This window comes from Chlorocebus sabaeus, chromosome 8, assembly GCF_047675955.1.
Source record: "Chlorocebus sabaeus isolate Y175 chromosome 8, mChlSab1.0.hap1, whole genome shotgun sequence".
Taxonomy (NCBI): Eukaryota; Metazoa; Chordata; class Mammalia; order Primates; family Cercopithecidae; genus Chlorocebus; species Chlorocebus sabaeus.
Window position 1 is genome coordinate 144,894,030 of NC_132911.1, and position 23,161 is coordinate 144,917,190.

At 49.3% G+C, this 23,161-nt stretch overlaps 1 protein-coding gene across 2 annotated transcripts in view; it reads right to left on the reverse strand.

Annotated features, from left to right (window-relative positions):
• SLC45A4 (solute carrier family 45 member 4) overlaps positions 1 to 23,161 on the reverse strand; it is a 94,320-nt gene that overhangs the window by 25,627 nt on the left and 45,532 nt on the right. For both annotated transcript variants that reach the window (XM_073018420.1, XM_008001647.3), the window contains exon 2: positions 15,731 to 16,370. In XM_073018420.1, coding sequence (XP_072874521.1) covers positions 15,731 to 15,971 — 241 coding nt within the window. In that variant the 5' untranslated portion in view covers positions 15,972 to 16,370. The remainder of the gene's footprint in view (positions 1 to 15,730; positions 16,371 to 23,161) is intronic.

A 23,161-nucleotide genomic window follows, 5' to 3' on the forward strand; every position in this document is an offset into this window, starting at 1 on the left:
AACTAGCTGGCCACGGGCCACCTGTGCTGCACCGTGGATGCCTAGGACTCCGGGGCAGCAGACGCCTGCCCAAGTCTCCAAACCCTCTCCCACTGGACTAGCGTGGGCAGTCGCAGCTCCAAGCCTGGGCCTGCGTCACCATCAAGCTTTAAGCCTCCAGTCAGCAGGAAATGCAACTTTTAGCTTTGTCAAGTCGTCCAATTTTTTTCACATTTTTATTGTGATCAAACAACACAACATCGAATTTACCTTTTTAATCACTGTAAGTGCACAGCTCAGGGGCAGCAAGTACCCTTAGACTGCTGTGCAACCATCACCACCACTCACCCCAGAGCGATGTCATCTTCCCAAACTGAAACTCTGTCCCCACGAAACATGCACTCCTCGCTCCTCCTCCAGCCTCCACCATTCTGCTTTCTGTCTCTATGAATCTGACACTTCTAGGGCCTTCCTAGGAGTGGAATCACACAGCTTTTCACTGAGTCTATCCGGCCATGGCCATTCACAGTCTCCCCCACCACCGCATCTCCCCCTGGCCCCTGGAGGGCAGCAGGCACCAAGCTCTCCAGCTTCATCCAACATCCACCACCCTCTCCCCACAGAGACACTGCTCACTCTGTAACTTCGAAGAGCCCTTGAGTATAGAGTTATTTAGCACCCTCTCCAATACCAGGCATGATACTAGACGTGGGGTGCCTGCACCCACAGTATAGCTGCCAGGAGGCCGGCGGGGGGCAGAGCAGGCTGCCCCGCCCTGAGGAGCTGCAGACACACAGCCCCATGAAAGCCGAGGCTGTGGGAGGTGCTATGAAGGACGCCTGGGAAACCCCAGTGCAAGGTACTCTTCTAGTAAAGCCTCCCCAGGTTCCTCAACAGCACTTTCCAGCTCATCCGAGTTAGTATGGGGAGGAAAGAACCATCAGACCAGAAGCATGACGGAGAAAATCTCAACTACCCGGATGCTATGAGCCAGGGCTGCTGCCTGGGCCACGCGGTGAATTTCTGCAGGGTCTACTCTAGTCCCCAGATGCTTGCTGTGACAAAGCCCTGCTGGGTGACCCACGTGACTGGGGCAAACATGCCCCTTAGGAATTATTCCTGCCAGAAAGGAAACTGTTTAGGGTTAGCTAGGTGCTGAGTGTGGTTCTTCAAAATCGGAAAACAAACCAAGAGTGTGGTATCTGCAGACACCCCTGGGTCACTGGGTGTTTTCAGACAAAACAAAATAGGTTTACTGAACCCCTTTCAGAGTGTCATCACACACACAGGAATTTCTAGAAAGGCATCGAGTGTATCTGAACTGCAGAAGTGCACTATTAAAATACTTGCCAACCTCCCAGGCAAGGGAATTGCAACACAACTCAGCTTCCAAGTTGCACACAGTTGCCCAGTTAGATACGTCCTGCAGAAAGAAAGTAACCGACTGCTTAGTCACCTGCTTAGCAAAGTAAGTGCTTACTCCAGGAGGGTGCAGGAGCAAAGCACACACATGCACGCACACACACGCATGCACACGCACGCAAATGCACGCACACAGCATCATGAGGTGCATTTTCACCTGAACACAGTAGGAATGTCTCTCAGTTCTTGCCAAAGATGTGTTTTCAGGTGGATTTCAACACTAAGCTAGCGTCAGTTGCATAAGAAGGCTCCCAGTTTTAGAGGCAACATGCTGAGTTCCTAACAAGGGCTTGGCTCATGAGACTGGGCTCTGGAGGGCATGGCCTCTGCAGGCGACTCAGTGTGGGGCTGAGGCCTAGTCATCTCTGCACACCTGCTCCCACCAGCACCCGGCATCAAATGGTCAGGGCCCCACACAACCCAGGGAGTGGAGGGAAGTGACCAGCACTTCATGTATTTTTTTTAAACTTCCAGTGTTTTGTGTGAGGCAGGCTTTTAAAGAGTAGACTTTTCCCAGAGGAAGAAAAGGCGAGCTTCAAGCTACAACAAACCGTATCCTAGGAATCTCGATTCACACAGAACGACAATGAAGAATGGAAAGTCTGGTGTTTTAAACAAATGGACAGATATAAAGTGAGCATAGCTTTAGTCATCACGCCCAGCCTCCTGAATGAGACAGACAAGAATAAACCTGACTTCCCCCACAAATAAATCTGCAGACGTCACTTCTTCATTCTCAGATGCTCTATTGCTCACGATCTTTGTTGAGTGGAGAGAAGTTAGGCTCTCACGTTAATCCAGTTCTAACTCATGAGTCAAACTGAGACTGCAACAAAGAACGCCCTTTTTCTTTTACATGATTTTCCTTTTCCCTTGAGTATACTTCCTGAACCAAGAAGAAAACAATCAACAGGAGGGGAGACTGGACTTTTCCTTCCCAAGGGAAAACGGCTACATGGGAACAACACACCCCAGTGGGAAGGGTGCTCTGACGGAACTGAGCGTGACTCAGAGACGGGGGGCTGGCTCCCAAAGGGCTCCGGAGAGCCTGGTTCCACAACATGCCTTTTGGCCCAGTGGTGGGGACAGTGCCTGTCGTCCCAGCACTCCGGGAGGCTGAGGTGAAAGGATCGCTTGAGATTGCTTGAGCCTGGTAGGTCGAGGCTGTAGTGAGCCGTGATCACACAACCGCACTCCGCCTGGGCAACAGAGCAAGACCCTGTCTCAAAAATAAATAAGTAAAATGAGAAACTGGCTGCCTGACACTGTGATTGGATCCCAGCTCTGAGACGCCACACGCATCGCCTGCCGTGCTGCAGGGGAGACGCGCATGGATGTGCAGAGTGGGGCCTGCAGGATGCTTCCCAGAGCCCTCCTCTGCCCTCCAGACCATCCTGCGAGGGCAGCCGGGGGCAGCCGCCCGGATCCATGGGACGGGGAGGATCTTCCTGGGTCTCAACTAACACTGGGGCCATTTCACACCCTTCCCCTCTCCCCGCTTCGGGGTGGTGCTGCGGGCCTACGGGCACCGGTTTGTGGGTGTGTTCTCAACTCCTTTACTCTGAGGGACTCTGAGCCTGGGGCTAAGAATGTACATATCTGTAAAAGTCTCCTCCAGAAGCGCATCATTCAATAAATGGTGTGGAAATGTAGTGCACAACACACACAGCGTCACAAACAGGCCAGGCTGCAGTGAGCAGTGGCTCTGCGGGCAGGCGGAGGAGCAGCACAGCCAGGAGGGTGCCGTGCAGCACAGCCAAGGAGGGCGACAGACGGTTCATGGGCAACGTGGTGGATGCAGAACCAGGGGTTTTATCTGCACTGTTGTTCTCCAAGAGCTGCTCTGGGGACAATGGCAAGGTCCAAGGACGCTTGCCTGGGGTGCGACTGTGTAGAAGCTGGGGATGCTGCTGCCTTTGGAGAAGGAAGATGGGAGCCTGGGGGACAGGAGTGGACGGAAACCTTGCAGTCTGCCCTATGGTAACTTCTCACCTCTGAACTTGGTGAAGGCACTGTCCATTTAAGAAAGTAGAATTTATATTTTAAAAACAGTTCCTTTGCATCCTTTACAACACAAAGAAAAAAAAAAAGAGAAAGAAAAACAGCTTCCCTTTTGGGTGAGGGTCTGGGAACCGCTGGTGGGCTGGCTCTGTGGGGCAGGACTTGCTCACAGGATGGTGCTGACAGGGCCCTCTGGGGACAGGTGGGCTATCTCTCCCTTCACAGCCAGCCAGCAGTCCGGGCACCCCCACTGCCTCCTGTGCCACCTCCAAGCCTTTCCTCCCAGGCCTGGGAGCCCAGCAATCCCCGCAGCGCTAGGAGGGAGCACTGCTTCTGCTCTAGAGCACCTTCAGAAGAGGAGGTGGCTGTGTGGAATCAAGGATTCAGGTCCCACCCTGGCCAGGCAGAAGGGGGGGCAGGGCCATTCCTGCCGGGACAGAGATGGCTGCTGTGAAGTCATGGTGCATACAGGGACAAGACAAGGGAGTGTGCGGTGGCCTTCGCATGGACAGCGGACAGCCCGAATCTCCAGGTCAGACAGAAAAGAGTGAGTGGGCAGTCCTCCTTGTGGCCGGGAGCCTGTCCTCAAGCTCCCTGCACAGATGAGATGAAAAGGGAAGCGCATCCCGCCAAGTGCGGCCATCATTATATGCACATTTAGCTGAGATCACGGGACAACTGGCAACTGAAAATAAAAACCCACAGACTCAAACTTCACCATAAAAGGAAAACAAAATCCTGCACAACTAACAGTGACGACCAGGATGATGACCAAAAGGCCCAGAGTCTTCTAAATAATCCAGCTCATGTGACAGATAGAATTTAAGAAATAAAAGTAAGTAAGTACTGGAATCATCATGATTTTTAAATTTCTTACACCTGGGTATCTAACAAGCCAGGCCCAAGTGACCTCCGCAGCGGGAATGAACGTGGCTCCTGGCTGTGACAATTCTACATCCTCCACAGAGGATGTTTAGACCAGTGGGGGAAGTGCTGCGATTAGCAATGCAGGCTCCAGTATCAGACAGAACACCATACTCCCCCATTATCAAGAACGGGCAAGAGAGCGCTGGGAAAAAGAACCTGAGGGTCTCATGAGAATACAAAGTTGCTTGGTTCGTTGCTTGCCGCAGCTCCCGTGGTGCATCGATGAGTGCCCCAGATAACAAGCCCACACTGACCCTGGACAAGTCGCTGAGCCAAACTCCTCCATTAGGCAGCTTGCCACTCCCTGCTCTCACTCACAGGCTGCTGGGAAGAGCCGGCAGATACTGTCTTCCATGAGCACCTCAATGCACAGGCCCGAGACTGGAGGCCACGTGTCGGGGGAGCCCACCCACCACCATCCCGGGTTTCTACAAACACCAAAGGAAGCTGAATGTGGACCTGAATGTGGATCCCAGGCCAGGAAATGTGGCAGGAGGCTGTAGAATCTCACAGGAGGCGACAGGATTTTCAAAGCTAATCCAGCCCATGTGCAGTAGGGAGCCAGCAGGGCCAGGACCCGTCTATCGGGTGGTGACAGAGGCTCCACCTCCAAGGCTTTGCTGGGAGCCACAGAAAAACCTGCTAGAGTTGGGAGTGTTACTCCTGCTCTGGGGTCCCTCCACACACTGTCAGTCCCCCTCTGAGCACCACCTTGCAGCAACCTGTTTCCACGACTGTTCTCCCCACCAGGCTGCCGGAAGGTCGGGGGACCCCACGTCTGCCTTCTGTGTCCCAAGACACCGCATGTGGCTCAGCAGGTCCTCCAATGTGGGAGTGAGGGCGAGGTGTGAGCGAGCCTACACAGTGGTGTGGGGACGTGACCGAGGGCAGCTCCGCCAGGTGCACAGTCCCCCACTGTGGCAAGCACGGAAGCGCAATGGCATCTTTGTCAATGGTGCCTTTATTCCCACAAACTAGAAAGGGTTTTTAAGAACAGAAAAACCCATTCCTTCCACTGTCAGAAAAACAAAACCACTTGCCATCAACCATGCTAACATTGAAATGATATTTTCCAGAAACTTTGCGAGATTTAAATACAGGCCGGGTACAGTGGCTCACACCTACCATCTCAGCACTTTGGGAGGCCGAGACAGTAGGATGGCTTGAGCCTGGGAGGTCAAGGCTGCAGTGAGCCGTAATCGCACCACTGTGCTCCAGCCTGGGCGACAGAGACCTGTCTCAAAAATAAATTTAAATACAGCTGACCCTTTAACAATGTGGGTTTGAACTGTACCGGTCACTTACACAGATTTTCTCCCGCCTCTGCCACCCGAGACAGCAAGACCCACCTCTGTTCCTCCTCAGCCTACTCAACATGAAGATGAGGATGAAGGCCTTTATGACGGTCCACTTCCACATAACGAATAGGAAATACATTTCTCTTCTATTATACTTTCCTTAGCTCTGTTTTCTTCACGTTACTTGGCTGTAAACATATACCACATAGAACATCGAAGGGATGTGTTGACTGCCTGCTTACATGATTGGCAAGGCTTCCAGTCAGGAAGCTATCGGTAGTCAGGTTTTAGGGGAAGTCAAAAGCTACACATGGATTTTTGACTGCACGGGGAGTCAGCACCCCTAACCCGACTTGCTTAAGGGTCAGCTGTATACCCAATTGCCCTCCCAATCAACTCAGCTACTTGGGAGACTGCCCCTGATTCTTCAAGGTGCGCTCCGCCCGTCCTGAGGTCACAGGAGGTTCTGCCTTGGCCACAGTGCTGACTGGTAACACCTGGGTTTGAAAGGCCTCCTCCCTACCCTGCCTGCAGGAGGTTCCCCTGTGCCTCCTCCAAGTGAGCAGCTCTAGATGGAGACCAGCCATGCCTGGGCCGGAGGCAGAATGGCCTCTAGCCTCCTCTGGAATATAATGCATCAGCTTCTGCCCGGTGGTCATGTGAGGCACCTCAGGCATGTCAATTTCCCCTTCATCAGCAAGTCATTCCTTCATTCCCGCAAGCCTCTGTTCCATGCTGGGCATGGTTTGGAACAAAGGTGAGTCGGACCTGGTCCTTAGGGGATGCACCGTCTAGGAGGGAGAGGGCATCCTGCAGGAACAAGGAGTGGAAAGACAGGGCTGCAGGGGGTCCTGGAGCACATGTGAACACTGAAGAGATGCGCACACTGTGGAGTGTGTTGAGTGGGAGCATGCAGCGGGGCCAGGACAGGCGGACGTGAGCAGTAAACAGCTGCAGAGACAAGTCTGGCCTGGAGATAGATGGGCTGTGTTTCATCAAATCCAACACAGCACCATTTTCGAAAGCATTGCTCTCTCAAACGTACTGAGTGTGACAGACCCTGGAGTTGTCCAGTGTGACACCGATGGGGCTCAGGACAGGACACACACAGGAAAAGAGTGAGGGAAGGCAGAGCTGGAAGCCAGGCCCACTCAGTCGTGTGCGATGGAGACAGGGCCAGCACCAGGGCCCAGAAAACCTCGAGTCTGGAAATGAGGACATCCCTGTGCATTCAGCAAGAAGACATGTGGGGGTTGGGGGGGGAGGTGGAGGCTGGGCTGTACTGGGGTGCAATGAATGGGGTGCAAACTGAACCACTGAGTGACTTTTCGACACTCAGTGCGAGGGAGGCCCTCAACGAAAGTTACCAAGGCCGGTGACTAGGAACCCAAGTGGAGAAAAAAAATAAATAATGACAGTAATAACAGCTAAAATTACAGGCTCTGTTCTAAGCACATCATATGTGTTAACTCTGCACACGCTTCCAGAAGAAAGGAGATGCTGGTATCTGCAGAGATAAGTAAGGCTGCACACATGGAAAATGATCAATTTTTGGATTCTCCGAGAGGAGCCAACATTGGGTTGTTGGCTGCTGCTACCTCCACCACCACCGTTTTGGGGAGGGACAGGAAATTTCTGTCACTTGAGCAAATAATGGAAATGAAAGAGAAACCAGAAACAGGACTTGAATCATCATCATAAAGGAAAGTGTTAATTCATCACTAAACGAACAATGGGCCTTCCGCTCTCCTGTCCAGCGTTCCCAGAGCCCCCCTTACTGCTTGCCTCCCCCGGGGCTGACCCAGGGGGCAGCCTGCAGAATCCCAGAGCATCAGGGGCTCCCAGGAGACCCCAAAAAGTTGGTCTCAGCGTCACAAGCACACCAAAGTCACCTGATGGCAGACAGCTCCCAACCTGTCACTCAGAGAAAGCTGGACCTTTAGAGCTAGATGGGACTCACAGACCCTCAGCGTGTCCCAACCCCACTGTGTGTGGTGCAAGGACTCCAGGGAGGCCACATGGGAGGAAGGAAGAGGAAGCAACGGGACCTAAAGACCAGCCTTCAGCCCAGGAATCAAGGGCAGGGGGAAGGGAGGGGCCTCCCAGGGGCAGCAGCACTGTCTGCCACAGCATCACAGGCAGTGTCACCACTGACTTCTGCAGAAGACAGCACACTGCCTGGAGGAAGGATGGTGCAGGGTGAATCACTTTAGGAAACTGCCATCAAGGGCCACCGCACACACACAGGCATCAGCTGGCTGCTCCTAGATCTCCAACAACTCCTCTACTGATTCTGCTGATGGCAGAGACGGAGCTAACTTGCTTCTCACAGCTTCCAGTTTGCTGATTTCCAAAGGGAAAGTTTTCTCTGGGGAAGAGAGAAAGGGCAGACTTGCTATTGCTTGATATTTCAAAACGAGTTATCATCTAAGGTTTTTGCTGAGATATTTATCAATACAAACATGCTTCATCTGCAAACATGCTTCATCATGCTACCCCTTCTACCAAGATGAGGATTCAGACAATGGGAAAGATACCAACGCACCCTAAGTTATACAGGGGGAAGCAGTGCAGTCCAAGAGTCTGACCACCAGAATATTCCGAGCACGTGTTCTGGTTTCCTGCTGCCGCGTAACGAACTGCACAGCATCCAGCAGCACAGAGCGACAGTTACGGCCACACAGCTCCTATGGCCGGGAATCCAGGCACAGCTCTGTGGGGTAGCTCTGGCTTGGGGCCTCTCTCAGGCTCCTGGACCGACAGCCTCGGCCCTGGGGGTATTGGCTGAGGCCTCCTGCTCAGTTATTTGCCATATGGGTCTTTCCAAGAAAGTAGCTTGATTCATCAAAATGTGCAGGCCAAGGCAGCAACAGAGAGGATCTCCCAGCAAGGTGGAGTCACACGTTCGCATCAGACCACATCCCCTCAGTGCTGCCATATTCTATTGGTTAACAGGAATTACTCAAGGGGAGGGGATTGCACAAGGCCATGAAAACCAGTGAATGAAGGTCATCAGGGTCACACAGAGGGTATCTCAGGGGTCTCTTACAGTCTCTTTATACTCCTCCCTGACCCCTCTGTGTACCAGCAATTTTATTTATTAGAAATGAAGCCATTTCTAATAAATGATTTTATTAGGAAAGAAAAGTCTAAAAAAACCAATGCTCTAGGCTCGACCTTAAACTAGAAAAAGTAGTCAGTTGTGGTGGTACACACCTGCAATCCCAGCTACTCAGGAGGCTGAGGCAGGAGGATCTCCTGAGCCCAGGAGTTTCAGTCCAGCCAGCCTGGGCAACACAGTGAGACCCCATCTAATAATAGAAAAATAATAAACTAGAAAAATGGCCAATTAAAAAACCAAGTAAGCAGAAGAAAACAAAATGAATATAAGAGCATAAATTAACAAAATAGAAATGAACAACAGAAGAAAAAAACGAATGAAGCTGAAAGCAGAGTCTTTGAAAAGACCAGCAAAATTGATAAACCTTTAACCAGACTGATCAAATTACCAATATCAGGAAAGAAGTAACATCAATACAGGTCTTATAATTAAAAGTTACTGGAACTACTAAGTGAGTCTCGCAAGACTGCAAGGTATAAGGTCAATATATAAAAATCAGTTATACTACTCTACAGAACGATGAAGAACCAGAAGTGGAAATTAAGGCAGTACTATTCACAATAACATGATACAATGAAATACTTCAAGTATGTGACAGACCTACATACTGAAAATTATGAAACATTCCTAGGAGAAATTAAAGACTTAAATGTATCGAGAAGATCTATTATGTTCATGAATTGAAGGACTCAAAATTAAGATGTCAATTCTCTACAGATTCAACGCAATCCCAGTAAAAATCCAGCAGGCTTTTTGTAGAAATTGATAATTCTAAAATTTATATGAAAATGTGAAAGACCTACAACAGCCAAAACAAGTTTTCTTTTTCTTTTTTAGAAATGAGGTCTTGCTGTGTTGCCTAGGCTGGTCTCGAACGCCTGAGTTCAACCAATCTTCCTGCCTTGGCCTCCCAAAGTGCTGGGATTACAGGTGTGAGTCACCATGCCTGGCCAAAAACAAGTTTCAAAAGGTAAGTATATTTCCTAATTTCAAGATGCACCATAAAACTACAGAAATTAATCAATTGTATTAAGAACAGACACATAGATCAAAGGAACAGAACAGTGCCTAGAAACAGATTCACAATATAGGTGGTCAGTTAATGCCAACAGGGGCGCCATGGATTTCAATGGGAAAGGACAGGCTTTTTACACATGGTGCTGGAACAACTCAATTTCCACGTGCCAGATGGAGGGGGAACCCCTCAACTCTTATGGCATACAAAAATTAACTCAAAATGGATCACAGACCTAGGTGAGAGAACTATTAAGGAATCTAGAAGGAAACGTAAGAGAAAATAATTAAGACTTCAGGCCCAGGAGTTGAAGCTGCAGTGAGCCATGATCACAGTACTACACTCCAGCCCAGGCAATGTAGTGAGATCCCCCACTCCTCACTCTTAAAAAGACTTCAGATCAGGCAAAGAGCTCTTAATTGAAAAAGAACAAAAAAAAAATTTGATACACCAAATTTCATCAAAATTTAAAACTTTTGCTTTCTGAAAGATATCATTAGAAAAATGACGAGGAGCCTAGCACAGTGGTTCACACCTATAGCCCCAGCACTTTGGGACTGAGGCAGGAGAATCACTTGAGCACGGGAGTTCTAGACTAGCCAGAGCAACATAGTGAGACTCCATCTCCGTAAAAAATTTAAAGTATTAGCCAGGTATGGTGTGCGTGCCTATAGTCCAAGCTACTCAGGAGGCTGAGGCGGAAGGATCACTTGAGCCCAGGAAGGTTGAGGCTGCAGAGAGCTGTGATCACACCAATGTGTTTCAGCCTGGGAAACAGAGTACCTGTTAAAACAAAACAAAACAAAACAAAGTGGCTCATGCCTGTAACCCTAGCACTTTGGGATACCACGGTGGGAGGATCACGTAAGTCCAAGAGTTCAAGACTGGCCTGGGTGACACAGCAAAACCTTGTCTCAATGAAGTGTAAGAAAAAAAAAAAAATATATATATATATATATATACACACACACACACACACACACACACATATATATACACACACACACATACAGGTTAGGCACAGTAGCTCACACCTGTAATTACAGCACTTGGTGAGGCTGAGGTGGGCAGATGGCTTGAGCCCAGAAGTTTGAAACCAGCCTGGGCAACATGGTGAAACCCCATCTCTACAAAAAATACAAAAATTGGATGGGTGTACACACCTGTAGTCCCAGCTACCTGGGAGGCTGAGGTGGGAGAATCAGCTGAGCTCAGAAGGTCATGGCTGCAGTAAGTTGTGATAGTGCCATGGCACTCCAGCCTGGGTGACGGAGTGAGACCCCATCTTACAAAAAAAACAACAACAACAACAAAAAAAAACCATGCAAATTAAAGCTGCAATGAGATATGGTTCACACCCACTTCAATGAATGAAGTTTAAAAAGACTGACAACACTAAGTGTTGGCGAGGATGTGGAGAAATGGGAACTCTCCTATACTGCAGTGGGAATGCAAGAGGTACCAACGCCCTGGAAAGCACTGGACCCAGCAAGCCACTCCCAGTGACTCACTCATGAGAAATGAAACACATCCACACAGGGCCTTGCAGGTCAATGTTCACAGCAGCTTTATTATCACAGCCTCCAAAATGGAAACAACCCAAATCTCTACCACCTGATGGATGAAAACAAATGACGGCACGTCCATTCAGTGGAGCACTAGTCAGCACTGAAAAGGGGCAAAGTACTGATTCATGCAGTAACATGGATGAATCTATCAGAAAAGTATTATGCTAAGTGACAAGAGCCAGACCTTAGGCTGTGATTCCATTTACATCGATTCCAGAACGGGCAGCACCATGACAACAGAGGCAGGTTGGTGGTAGCTGGGGGCAGTGCAGTGGCTGATGTGGGGGGCATTGGGAGCCTTGGGGTGATGAAAATATTCTAGGTCCTAATGGCGACAGCCACACCACTGTGGACATCTCATGCCAACTGTCAAACTGCCCAGAGTGGGGGAACAGTATTTCCAAATCTCTGGGTACAGACGGCAGACAATTCTTTAAAGAAACTCCAACTCCGATCAGGGAAAACTTGGGTCACTACGTTGTCCTTGTAAGTGTAATTTCAGTCAAATCCTGAGAAATAAATTGGGCCTTCTGTTGTCTGGACTCAATCTGAGCACATCTAAGAACAAACTCATTAAAGCCCTGTTCCTATCACCCGTAAAAATACCTTCTATTCACAGTTCCTACTCTCCTGCTGAACACAGACCAGGGCTTACAGTTTTACGTGAACTATGTAGTGCTTAGGGTCAATCTGGTTAGGGTCAGTTTGCCACAGCCTAACCACTTATTACAACTCTTCCCATTTCAGTCACCATTTCTGGAGGTTTATATGGAACAGACACCCCTGCAACTTCGGAAAGCTACCTTTAATATGCGCTACATATATAGTGTAGTGAAGTACATACGCAGACAGGTCCTGGGCTTATGACGGTTGGACCTACGATTGTTCAACTTCATGCTAATGTGAAAGCCATACACATTCATTGGAAACCGTATTTTGAGTCCTCATACACACTGGTTTTCACTTTGAGTACAGTATTCAATAAATTACATGAGATCTTCAATACTTTATTATAAAATAGGTTCTGTGTTACATGATTTTGCCCAACTATAGGCTGGTGTGAGTGGTTCTTTTTTGTTTTGTTTTTGAGACAGGGTCTCACTCTGTCATTCGGGCTGGAGTGCAGTGGCATGATCATGGCTCACTGCAGCCTCCATCTCCCAGGTGCAAGCAATCCTCCCACCTCAGTCTCCCGAATAGCTGTGATTACAGGTGTACACCACCCCACCCAGCTAATTTTTTGTTTTTTTGTAGACACAGAGTTTCAGTATGTTGCCCTAGCTGGTCTTGAACTCCTGGGCTCAAGTGATCCTCCCACCTCGGCCTCCCAAAGTGTTGGGATTACAGGCATGAGCCAGCGTGCCCAGCCTGATGTTAGTGTTCTGGGCATGGTTAAGAAAGGTGAGGCTGCGCTATGACGTGCGGTGGGGCAGGTGTGTTAAACACATTTTCAACTTAAGGTATTTTCAACAATGGGTTTACAGGGACGCAGCCCCGCTGCAAGGTGAGGAGCGTCTGTATTTGTCCTCCGAAATTTTCTAAAATCTATACAAGTCTCATGTAATAAATAATCAAAACCAAACAACGCAATGTGCTAAGCTGTACAGAAATTGAGACCCACCATCTATAAAGTATGAAAATTCCAAGGTGTTGCGGAAGCATTCAGGTTTTTAAAGCCACAATACACATCATCCGCCACAGAGAAAATTAGGGAAAAGCAGTTCCTAACGACTCTTTATCATATCAACTCATTCTCAGGAACCAGAGGTTCTAAATTTTGTATTTGTCACCATGACCCGAACTTGTTGTCCAGAAACTGAAGGATGGTGCCCAATTCGTAATTCCAACCGCCTGAGCTTTGTTATGACAATGCTTTCATAATTGCCTCAGTGCCAAGTCCTTACACACTGAAGGGACAAAATAAATGTTTAGTAAAATTAGTTGCTACCCAACTTCTCCCTGGCTAAGGTCTAGTCGCAGAAGTGGTCCTTCAGTTCCATGAACACATCCAGGTCTCCCCTCCCTCGGCCTCTGATGTGATGCCCAAGAGCCCTTGCCCTGCTCTCCATACAGGCCTGCACACACTGGCCCAGCCCGTTTCTCTCCCTCGCTGGTCGGGTCACTTTCTTTCTCGAAGTGACCCCCTGCCACAGAGCGAAGCCCCCCGGCCCACAGATGTGGGTCCTGTTCACCCTCCACGCCCTAGGATATGATGAGCACCCAGGGAGCACAAGCAGAATAAATGCAGAGTGACACACACAGGAGAGAACGAAAGCACGACCTGAACCCGGTCCCCTACGTCCGACTCCCCAGCCCTCCAGAAAAGAGTCCTTTAACCGTGTCTGAGCCCCAGGTCCTCTGGCCTTCTCATGAAGCCTTCTCAAAACAAGGTTTTTAAAGATCAAAAAAGACACAGGACTGCAAACGGAAAAGCACGCTGAAATGCAATAATGGAAGCACTGGAAAAGTAAGATGAGTGCTTTTTCATTAATGTATTAAGTGACAAGATCGAGGGATGGACACAGTATCTCCTGTGATTTCGGTAATAATGAGCATCAGCTCCACGGCAGGGTGACAGGAAGTCGGTGCCGATGTCAGCAGGGCTGCCCCGCACACAGTGGAAGGAAATGCTACAATTTCATGCTGGAGTCAGATCCGTGCACATAACCGAGGGATCCGGACTGCAGCGAGGCTGAGTGAGCGCTCACAGAACAAGAAACACTTTATTATGTTTGTACCAACAAACATCCCTAAAACCACCAAAATAAGTAGGCTTAAAAATACTGTGCAACATGGGGAATTCTAGAATAAAACTGATGCTTCTAAATTGTCTGCCTCTTACCCAGACATCTTATATGGCTAAGGGTTTGGAAAATGACAGATTTCAAAACTTCCTTAGATCATAAGGAAAACTAAACATTCTGACAAAACTTTTCGGGCCCAAGACACTCCCCGTGGGGACTCCCTACAGGGTCCCCGCTGTCTTGCCCAGTAATCTGGAAGAAACACATCTTGCACATGTGAGCCTGGTCATGCCCACCTGCGCGTTTGTGAATTTCCGTGTTCTCACACCCACCTGTGCGTGTCTGTGTGAATTTCCGTGTTCTCACGCCCACCTGCACGTTGTCTGTGAATTTCCGTGTTCTCACACCCACCTGCGTGTCTGTGAATTTCCGTGTTCTCACACCCACCTGCGTGTCTGTGAATTTCCGTGCTCTCACGCCCACCTGCACGTTGTCTGTGAATTTCCGTGTTCTCACGCCCACCTGCGTGTCTGTGAATTTCCGTGTTCTAACACCCATCTGCGTGTCTCTGTGAATTTCCGTGTTTTCACGCCCACCTGTGCGTGTCTGTGAATTTCCGTGCTTTCATGCCCACCTGCGCTCATCTGTGAACTTCCGTGTTTTCATGCCCACCTGCGTGTCTGTGAATTTCCGTGTTTTCATGCCCACCTGCGTGTCTGTGAATTTCCGTGTTTTCATGCCCACCTGCGCTCATCTGTGAACTTCCGTGTTTTCATGCCCACCTGCGTGTCTGTGAATTTCCGTGTTTTCATGCCCACCTGCGTGTCTGTGAATTTCCGTGTTTTCATGCCCACCTGCGTGTCTGTGAATTTCCGTGTTTTCATGCCCACCTGCGTGTCTGTGAATTTCCGTGTTTTCATGCCCACTTGCGTGTCTGTGAATTTCCGTGTTTTCATGCCCACTTGCGTGTCTGTGAATTTCCGTGTTTTCATGCCCACCTGCGTGTCTGTGAATTTCTGTGTTTTCATGCCCACCTGCATGTGACTGTGAATTTTCGTGCTTTTGGAAATGCCTGTCACTGAGCCATCTCCTGTCCACAATAACCTTGGATTCAAGTCAACAGCAACAATGATAAGATGACAGCATCTTTCAGTGTCTCCCACAGCCAGGCACTGTTCTAAGCGCACCTGGGACCCTCTTCGGGTTGGTGTGCGATTGCAATCACTTTACACATGAAGAATCAGAGTGTGGCACAGAGGGTCTCCCAAATTCACCTCCATGACACAGCCAGTGACTGTCAGTGCTGGCGACCCTACCCTTTGCTCATCGTTCACTGTGCCCTGGCAGGGACAGCGGGAGAGATGGGCCCCGGCTGAGAGTCAGTATGTATCAGTGCCAATCTGCCCCAGACACTCAGCTACTTTGCCAAAACTGTAATTCAACGTCAACATACAAAGATCGTTCCTCCCCAAACCTGGCTAAAAACAGGAGAAGAAAACCAGCATCAGGGCAGGCTGAAGGGAGAGGAGACAAAGACTTCTGTGCCCGGGGTTCTCCAGGACATGCCATCCTCCACCTCCGGAGGATCAGAGCCACGCCCAGTCTGCTAGCACTCCGCTCAGCGTACACTGCACGCAGACGGGGAGGAGACTTACCAATCTGCAACAGTATTGGTGTGACCAGAGCGGTTTCCATGGCGTAACAGAACTCCCTGCCAAACATCACCGCCCCGTGCATCACCCACAGGCGCACGGGGATTCGGTCTATGGACCCCTCGCTGATGGTCTCGCAGTTCTCGGCCTCTGCGCCTCCGGCTTTCTGTGGGTCCGGCAGGGGCACGGATAACTCTTGAACTTGCATAGATTCCGGGTCGGCATTCTGCGGAGCCATTTTCATTACCACCAAAAATATATATATTTATCTATATATTCTATCTATATAAATAATGCTTTCATCTATCTGTAATGATAAATAAGACGTCTTCTCTTTCTGCTTCAGTTGTGTTCCTCGGGCAAGTAACACTTACATTCCTCTTTGCACAGGTGGGTGTCTCACAACTTCTCACAATGGTATGAGACATGCAGCAACACACAACGATTTTTGGTTGGATTTTAAACATATGGCTTGCTGGTTTACTGTGAATTAGAGTTAAAAATCCATAATTGCCATTCAGTTAATACCAGTTTCATCATTATTACTGAAGAGGTGCTGAAGTGAATTTTCTTGCTACAGAGAGGTGGGAAGGTGACACAAACAGGTGTTCCGCTGGTAATCCCCATCGAGTGACTGGATGATCTGCAAAACAGGAAAACAACCCGGCCAGAGTCAGGGGCGGCCAGCAGATGGCCCTGTGGAGCGCCGCCTGACCCCCGAGCAAGCTGTGTGCCCCAAGGACCTGCCCCGAGATCACACGCCTCTCTGCCACTCACTCTGGGTTCGTCCTTGCAAACAACCAAACCTATGTTCTCGAAAAACATTTTCTCATGTGGAAGTGAATCCTGGGGAAGGACAAAGGTGGGGCAATCAAGGAAAGCAGGATCAAAGAGCAGACAGAGAAAACCGCTAGAAATATTCACTCTTTGGCCAGTAACAATATCGTCCACCCCGTGTACCACAGCACGTAACTATTCCAGCAGGCTGGAGGCGGCTGGCGAGGCCCTTTGGCTGCAGATATCATGAGAGGGAAGTAAGGAGGTGAAGGGAAAAGTGGGGAAGGTAGGAAAAAGAGAATCAAAAGGTTAAACTTTTGTTTAAAAAAGTCTAATTTGTTAGAGACAAGGTCTCGCTCTGTTGCCCAGGCTGGAGTGTGGAGTGTGCAGCCTCAAACTCCTGAGCTCAAGTATTGAGCTCAAGTATTGATCTCCCACCTCATCCTCCCGAGTAGCTGGGACTACAGGTGTGCACCACTACACCCAGCTAATTTTTCTAAGGTCCCCACTATATTGCCCAGGCTGGTATCCAACTCCTGAGCTCAAGCGATCTCCCCTGCCTCAGCCTTCCAAAGCACTGGGATTTACAAGCGTGAGCCACTGTGCCCAGCCAAAAAGGGAAACTTTAGACCCTGCCTGGAGAGGTGGAAATTAAAAACAAAAAGCAGGCTGGGCACGGTGGCTCATGTCTGTAATCCCAGCACTTTGGGGGGCTGAGGCAGGTGGATCACCTGAGGTCAGGAGCTCGAGACCTGCTTGGGCAACATGGCGAAACCCCGTCTCTACTAAAAATACAAAAATTAGCCAGGCATGGTGGTGGGCGCCTGTAATACCAGCTACTCCAGAGGCTGAGGCAGGAGAATCACTTGAACCCAGGAGGTGGAGATTGCAGTAAGCCAAGATCGCACCACTGCACTCCAGCCTGGGTGACAGAGACCCTGTCTCAAAAAAAAAAAAAGAAAAATTAAAAGTAGTAGGAAGCTGGATGGAATGAGGATAGCATGGTTCTCTGTCCAGCAGGGAGTTCGAAATCTACCCAAAGGCACCTGGAACCCTGTGATATTGGCCTTTAGGTTATAAAACCTCTTGGTAATAAAATGAAATTACAGACCTTCTCTTCAGAAAAAAATGCACGCATGTGCCAAACTCTGACTATGGTACCTACGGGTTCGGAGACTCCCAACCCACACACAGCTTTGCTAGGGTCTGTGGAACCCTATCACCCCAACCCTCGCGTTTCCACCACCCTGCCTTCAGTGACAAACCCAGCTTGGTGACAAATTCTCCACCTGGACAAACACATACAATAAAGCAGAAATAAGCCAACTGGAAATGCTGCCTTGGAAACGTTTGAGGAAATGAGGTCAGTCTCTCCACAGGTAAGATAAGATCGGGGATGTGGAACACCCCAAGTTCAGAACTTCTGGAGTTAGGTCTCCAGACACCGGGTTCAGTTCAATTGAAGTGCCAGAAAGAGCCCCTGAAAACATACCTAAATGGTGTTCAAGGTTATATGAAGGTAGGTCTATGGGCCAGTATCTTTTTTTTATTTTTTATTTTTTTATTTTTTGAGACAGAGTCTCGCTCTGTCTCCCAGTCTAGAGTGCAGTGGTGTGATCCTGGCTCACTGCAAGCTCCGCCTCCCAGGTTCATGCCATTCTCCTGCCTCAGACTCCTGAGTAGCTAGGACTACAGGCGCCCGCCACCGTGCCCGGCTAATTTTTTTGTATTTTTAGTAGAGATGGGATTTTTCTGTGTTTGCCAGGATGGTCTCGATTTCCTGACCCCGAGATCCGCCTGCCTCGGCCTCCCAAAGTGCTGGGATTTCAGGCATAAGCCACCGCACCGGGTCCATGGGCCAATATCTTACTGAGAATTTTTCCAACAACTGGTTTCAATAAAAGTATTTCTCACTAATTTCCACCGAACCAAAGGTGGTCTTAATTAGCTCCTCTCTTTCTCCCCAGAGACCAGAAACCTCGAGGTGCCATCTTCACTTGGCCCCTCTCTCACTTAGCCTCGATGGAGAAGGTGGGTCCCCAGCGCGGGGGCCCCAGGAGGCAGAGGGCTCTCTGTACAGGAGGTTCCCTACAGCACTTAAGGAAGCCGTGCGCCTGGCTCTTCCGTTCCAGCTCTTCCCTACATCTTCTTTCACACCGCAGCGGAAACCAGAATGCCTACTAATTCCTTCAGAACCAAAGGCTCAAGCGGTACTACCTATGTGTTTGCTTCTTACGTCCCCCGAACGTCGCTACATTTCCACACGACAGCCCTTATGAGAATTCTTTCAAGTTTGCCGAATGTCCTCTACCATAGAAACACCTCAATTAAAACAAGAGTTTCCAAACTGTCACCTTACCGCAATATTTTTTCAAAAAACTCTGTCATGGAACTTTTTTTTTTTTTTTGAGACAGTCTCGCTCTGTTGCCCAGGCTGGAGTGCGGTGGTGCGATCTTGGCTCACTGCAACCTCTGCCTCCCGGGTTCAAGCGATTCTCCCGCCTCAGCCTCCAGAGTAGCTGGGACTACGGGCATGCGCCACCACACCCGGCTAATTTTTGTATTTTTAGTAGAGACGGGGTTTCACCATGTTGGCCAGGATGGTCTCGATCTCCTGACCTCGTGATCCACCTGCCTCTTCCTCCCAAAGTGCTGGGATTACAGGCGTGGGCCACTACGCCCCGCCAGAACTATTTCTAACATACACAAAGTAAACAGAATAGTATAAGAAACCGTCAGGTTTAACAAGGACCAACATTCTGCTATTCTTGTTCCGCCCCCACCTTTTTGGAATCATTCCTAACAGAAAATGTCACGATTTTCCCTGTTTTCAGTCTGTCAATCTTGTACCAGAATAGGGTCAATGATTTTAACTGCTTTCTTCCACCAGGTAAGAGGAGTCATTTTTGTGAGAAGAAATAACACCCAGACACGTCTGCAAAGACTAAACACATCAGCCGGGTTTTGAGCAGGAACAAAAGCAATTAGTTTTCTAAGAAATCCTAATGACTTAATTATAAACATCAGACCCTGCACTTCTGCTCAATTGGCCCTTTGTCCCATTGCAGTGTCCTCAGAGACTTGTGCCTGAAGTGAAGCAGTCTCTGTTCCTAAGAGTCATTTCAGTAAGAGCTGACAGTTAGGCAATAAATGTCTGTAATAAAGTAATATATGAATTATTTGAAGGTAGCGATTCTCAACCGGGGGCAACTCTGCACCCTCCAGGGACACTTGGCAATGACTCGAGACATCTCTGATTGCGACAACAGGGGGAGGAGGGGACAGTACTGACGTCTTACAGGCAGAGACCAGGGATGCCGCTCAACTCACCACAGTGCACAGAACAGCCTCCAGCAGAGAAGGCCCCAGCCCAGAATGTCAACAGCACCAAAGGGAGACGCTGTGTTCTAGGGTTATTACTAAATAGGAAAAAGGTTTTCTTTAAAAATGCTTCAACCCTTGATTATTCCATTCTGAGTCCATCATCAAGACCAGACACTGAAGCTTTCTCTGTAAAGCTGGATGATGAACATTTCAGGGATTTCGGGCCACAGACGGTCTCTTGCACATTCTCCTTTCTTGTTTCTTCTTCTTTTTTTTTTAAACAATCCTTTAAAAACACAACACCCATTCTTAGCTTGCTGGTCATTCTTATAAATCCCAGCTCTGCACTGGATCTGGCCCCCAGGTCAGTTTGCTGCCCTCCGGCCTGGCCTAGGGTCAGGAAGTCGCCAGAGTCTCTCTGTTTAACAGGAAAGAAGGCAACGGTGGAGCCCTGCTTGGCTCCCGCACCCCTCAGCCTCACTCTGCTCCATGCCACCTAAACCGTCTAGTCCTGACTTAAAGCAGAACTGGAAAACACATGGAACACACTCCCGTGGCCGAGACGACCCGAGGCCAGGAGTGTAGGCAGCAACGCTGCAGGCCATTCCTTTCCCAGGCAGCTCAGCTGCGCCCCAGTCAGTGGTATTTCTCAGCACCTTGTTTGCAAAGAGCAGGTTGCGTAAGAATCACTGATGAGCCACACAGAAAAGCCCCAGGCAACCATCGGCCTCCCGCATGGAGCACGGACTCCAACCTTGGGGCCACAAGGATGGCCACCAAAAGGTCTTAGGGATCAGCTAAAGATTCATTCGGCCTGTGCAACAGTCAGACCCTTTTTTCAAAGATTAGCATGGTGGTGCATACCTGTGATCCCAGCTACTCTAGACGCTGAGGCAGGAGGATTGCTTGAGCCCAGGAGTTGAAGACCAGCCTGGGCAACACAGCAAGACCCCATCTCTATAATAATAATTGTTATTATTTTTAATTAGCCAGATGTGATGGCATGTGCCTATAGTCCCATCTACTCAGGAGACAGAGGCAGGAGGATTGTTTGAGCCCAGGAGTTCAAGGCTGAAGTAAGGTACAATTATGCCACTGCACTCCAGTCTGCGAGACACAGTGAGACCTGTCTTCTTCTTTTTTTTAAACAGATTCTAAAACAGGATGTCTTTTACCTGGGAATAGCTGAGGATTTCACAAAACTAGGCCTTCGGGGAGCAGAGGCCCTGTGTTCTTAGTAACAGAGTCGCAAATCCACGGAAGGACAGAGTGGTGCAGGAGCGGCTCCCTTGACATGGAAAGTCAGCTACCTCACTGGAGTTCCTCTGAAACGTTGGGGCTTTCCTACCAAACTTCTAACAACTGGTGTAAAATTGACCTTCCAAAGAGAAGATGAAAAGGAGGGAGACCAGCCGCTGGGTGGGAAAGGCGTCTGGCTCACACCGCCAGAGCATCTGCATGGCTACGGCCAGGGTGAGCCGCCAGACACCGCTGCTTAGCAGGCTGAGGGGCCAGCACGACGGCTTCACACCTTGGGGGACTGCTGACCCAGCCTGCCAGTGACGGCGCTGCACGTTCAGCTGTGCACCCAGGCCCCACATCAGGCCCCCTAGCTCTAGAACCATGCCTGGGCAGTGCTGCCCATCGGTCGAGGGATCACCCTTCGGAGCAGGCTGCCTCTCCGCCAGCCTGCTCCCTTCAGTCTCTCCGCTGAGCCTGACTCTGCCCATGCCGCCGGCCATGCATCTCCACCTCTTGCCCTTCCCACCTTCAGCTCAACCACCCCAGTCTGAGAGACTCTTCTCAGGGCTCATTGGACCCCTTTAGAATGGGTGATCCCCATCTTGCACAAAGGATTATGACAGCTACTGGTGGATGGCCAAACCCTGCCAGGCAGTGAGAGAAGCCCCCTCAAGAGACCCCCATCCCCTGCTTTCATCTGTCCCCAGATCTCCCAGCATCAGTCCCCAGTGGGCAATGTCCATGCTTCTTGAACCTGGGCTTTCCCTTCCATATGCACCATTTCCAGCCACACAGTAAGAGCTCGATGAGGCTTGTTAAATGAACAAATGAAGCAAATGAACGAATAAGGCTGATCAGCTGATAGGTACTATGGGGTGTCTGCACTGGAAAACCACTCCCCACCCCACCAGTCTCTAAGGAAACTATTTTATATGCTCAAGTCATGCCCAGGTGCTCCGGGTGACCAGCCACCGGCTCATGCCTCCCTGAAGTCCTCATGAAACAGCATGAGCATGGCACAGGTGTCACCTGTTACGCAAGTAGCCTACGCATGAACACAGCTGGCTTGCCTTCCTCAAGCAGGGCAGAGGCAGGGGCACAGTACACGGATTTTACACAGGTGACTTCACTGGCATCTATATTGATGAAAACAACAAATATCTTTAGACATCTTGACTTTGTTTAAAGTAGCAGTAAGTACAAAAATCTACCAAATGTCTCACACCTTCATGAACTTATCCAAGGAATGTCATCAACCTAGGGTGTCAACACCAATGCAAGCTTCCGAGCTTCTAAAAGCAGGCAAAGTTGAGGCAACTGTCCAAAGAGTAATCTTAACAAGGCTAAATTAGCCATTACAACAACATCGCCTCACGTTAACCAACCTTAATTTCCTCAAGGATATGTACCCATTGGACTAACCTAGTTTTCAAGGTGAGTATCTTGGAGACAACACCCAACAGCTCACAGCAGGATGCCACCTGGTGCAGCTGGTGCTTCCAAACATTTTATTTCTGCAAAGCCCTGGGGATTCTGTAAGCATTTTAGGAGAAGTCAGGAAATAATTTAAAAATAAAGTTTAAGTGTTGTACTTAGAATCAAGGGTCATGGCCGGGGCCGCAGTGACTCACGCCTGTAATTCCAGTACTTTGGGAGGCTGAGGCAGGTGAATCACGAGATCAGGAGATCAAGACCATCCTGGTCAGCATGGTGAAACCCCATCTCTACTTTAAAAAAAACCAAAAAAACAAAAATTAGCTGGGCATGGTAGCATGTGCCCGTAATCCCAGCTACTGGGGAGGCTGAAACAGGACAATTGCTTGACCCGGGAGGCAGAGGTTGCAGTGAGCCCACAGCAACACTCCATCTCAAAAAATAATAAAAATAATGAGGAAGGAAGGAAGGAAGGAAGGAAGGGAGGGAGGGAGGGAGGAAGGAGAAAGAAAGAAAGAAAGAAAGAAAGAAAGAAAGAAAGAAGAAAGAAAGAAAGAAAGAAAGAAAGAAAGAAAGAAGAAGGAAGGAAGGAAGAAGGAAGGAAGGAAGGAAGGAAGGAAGGAAGGAAGGAAGGAAGGAAGGAAGGAAGGAAGGAAA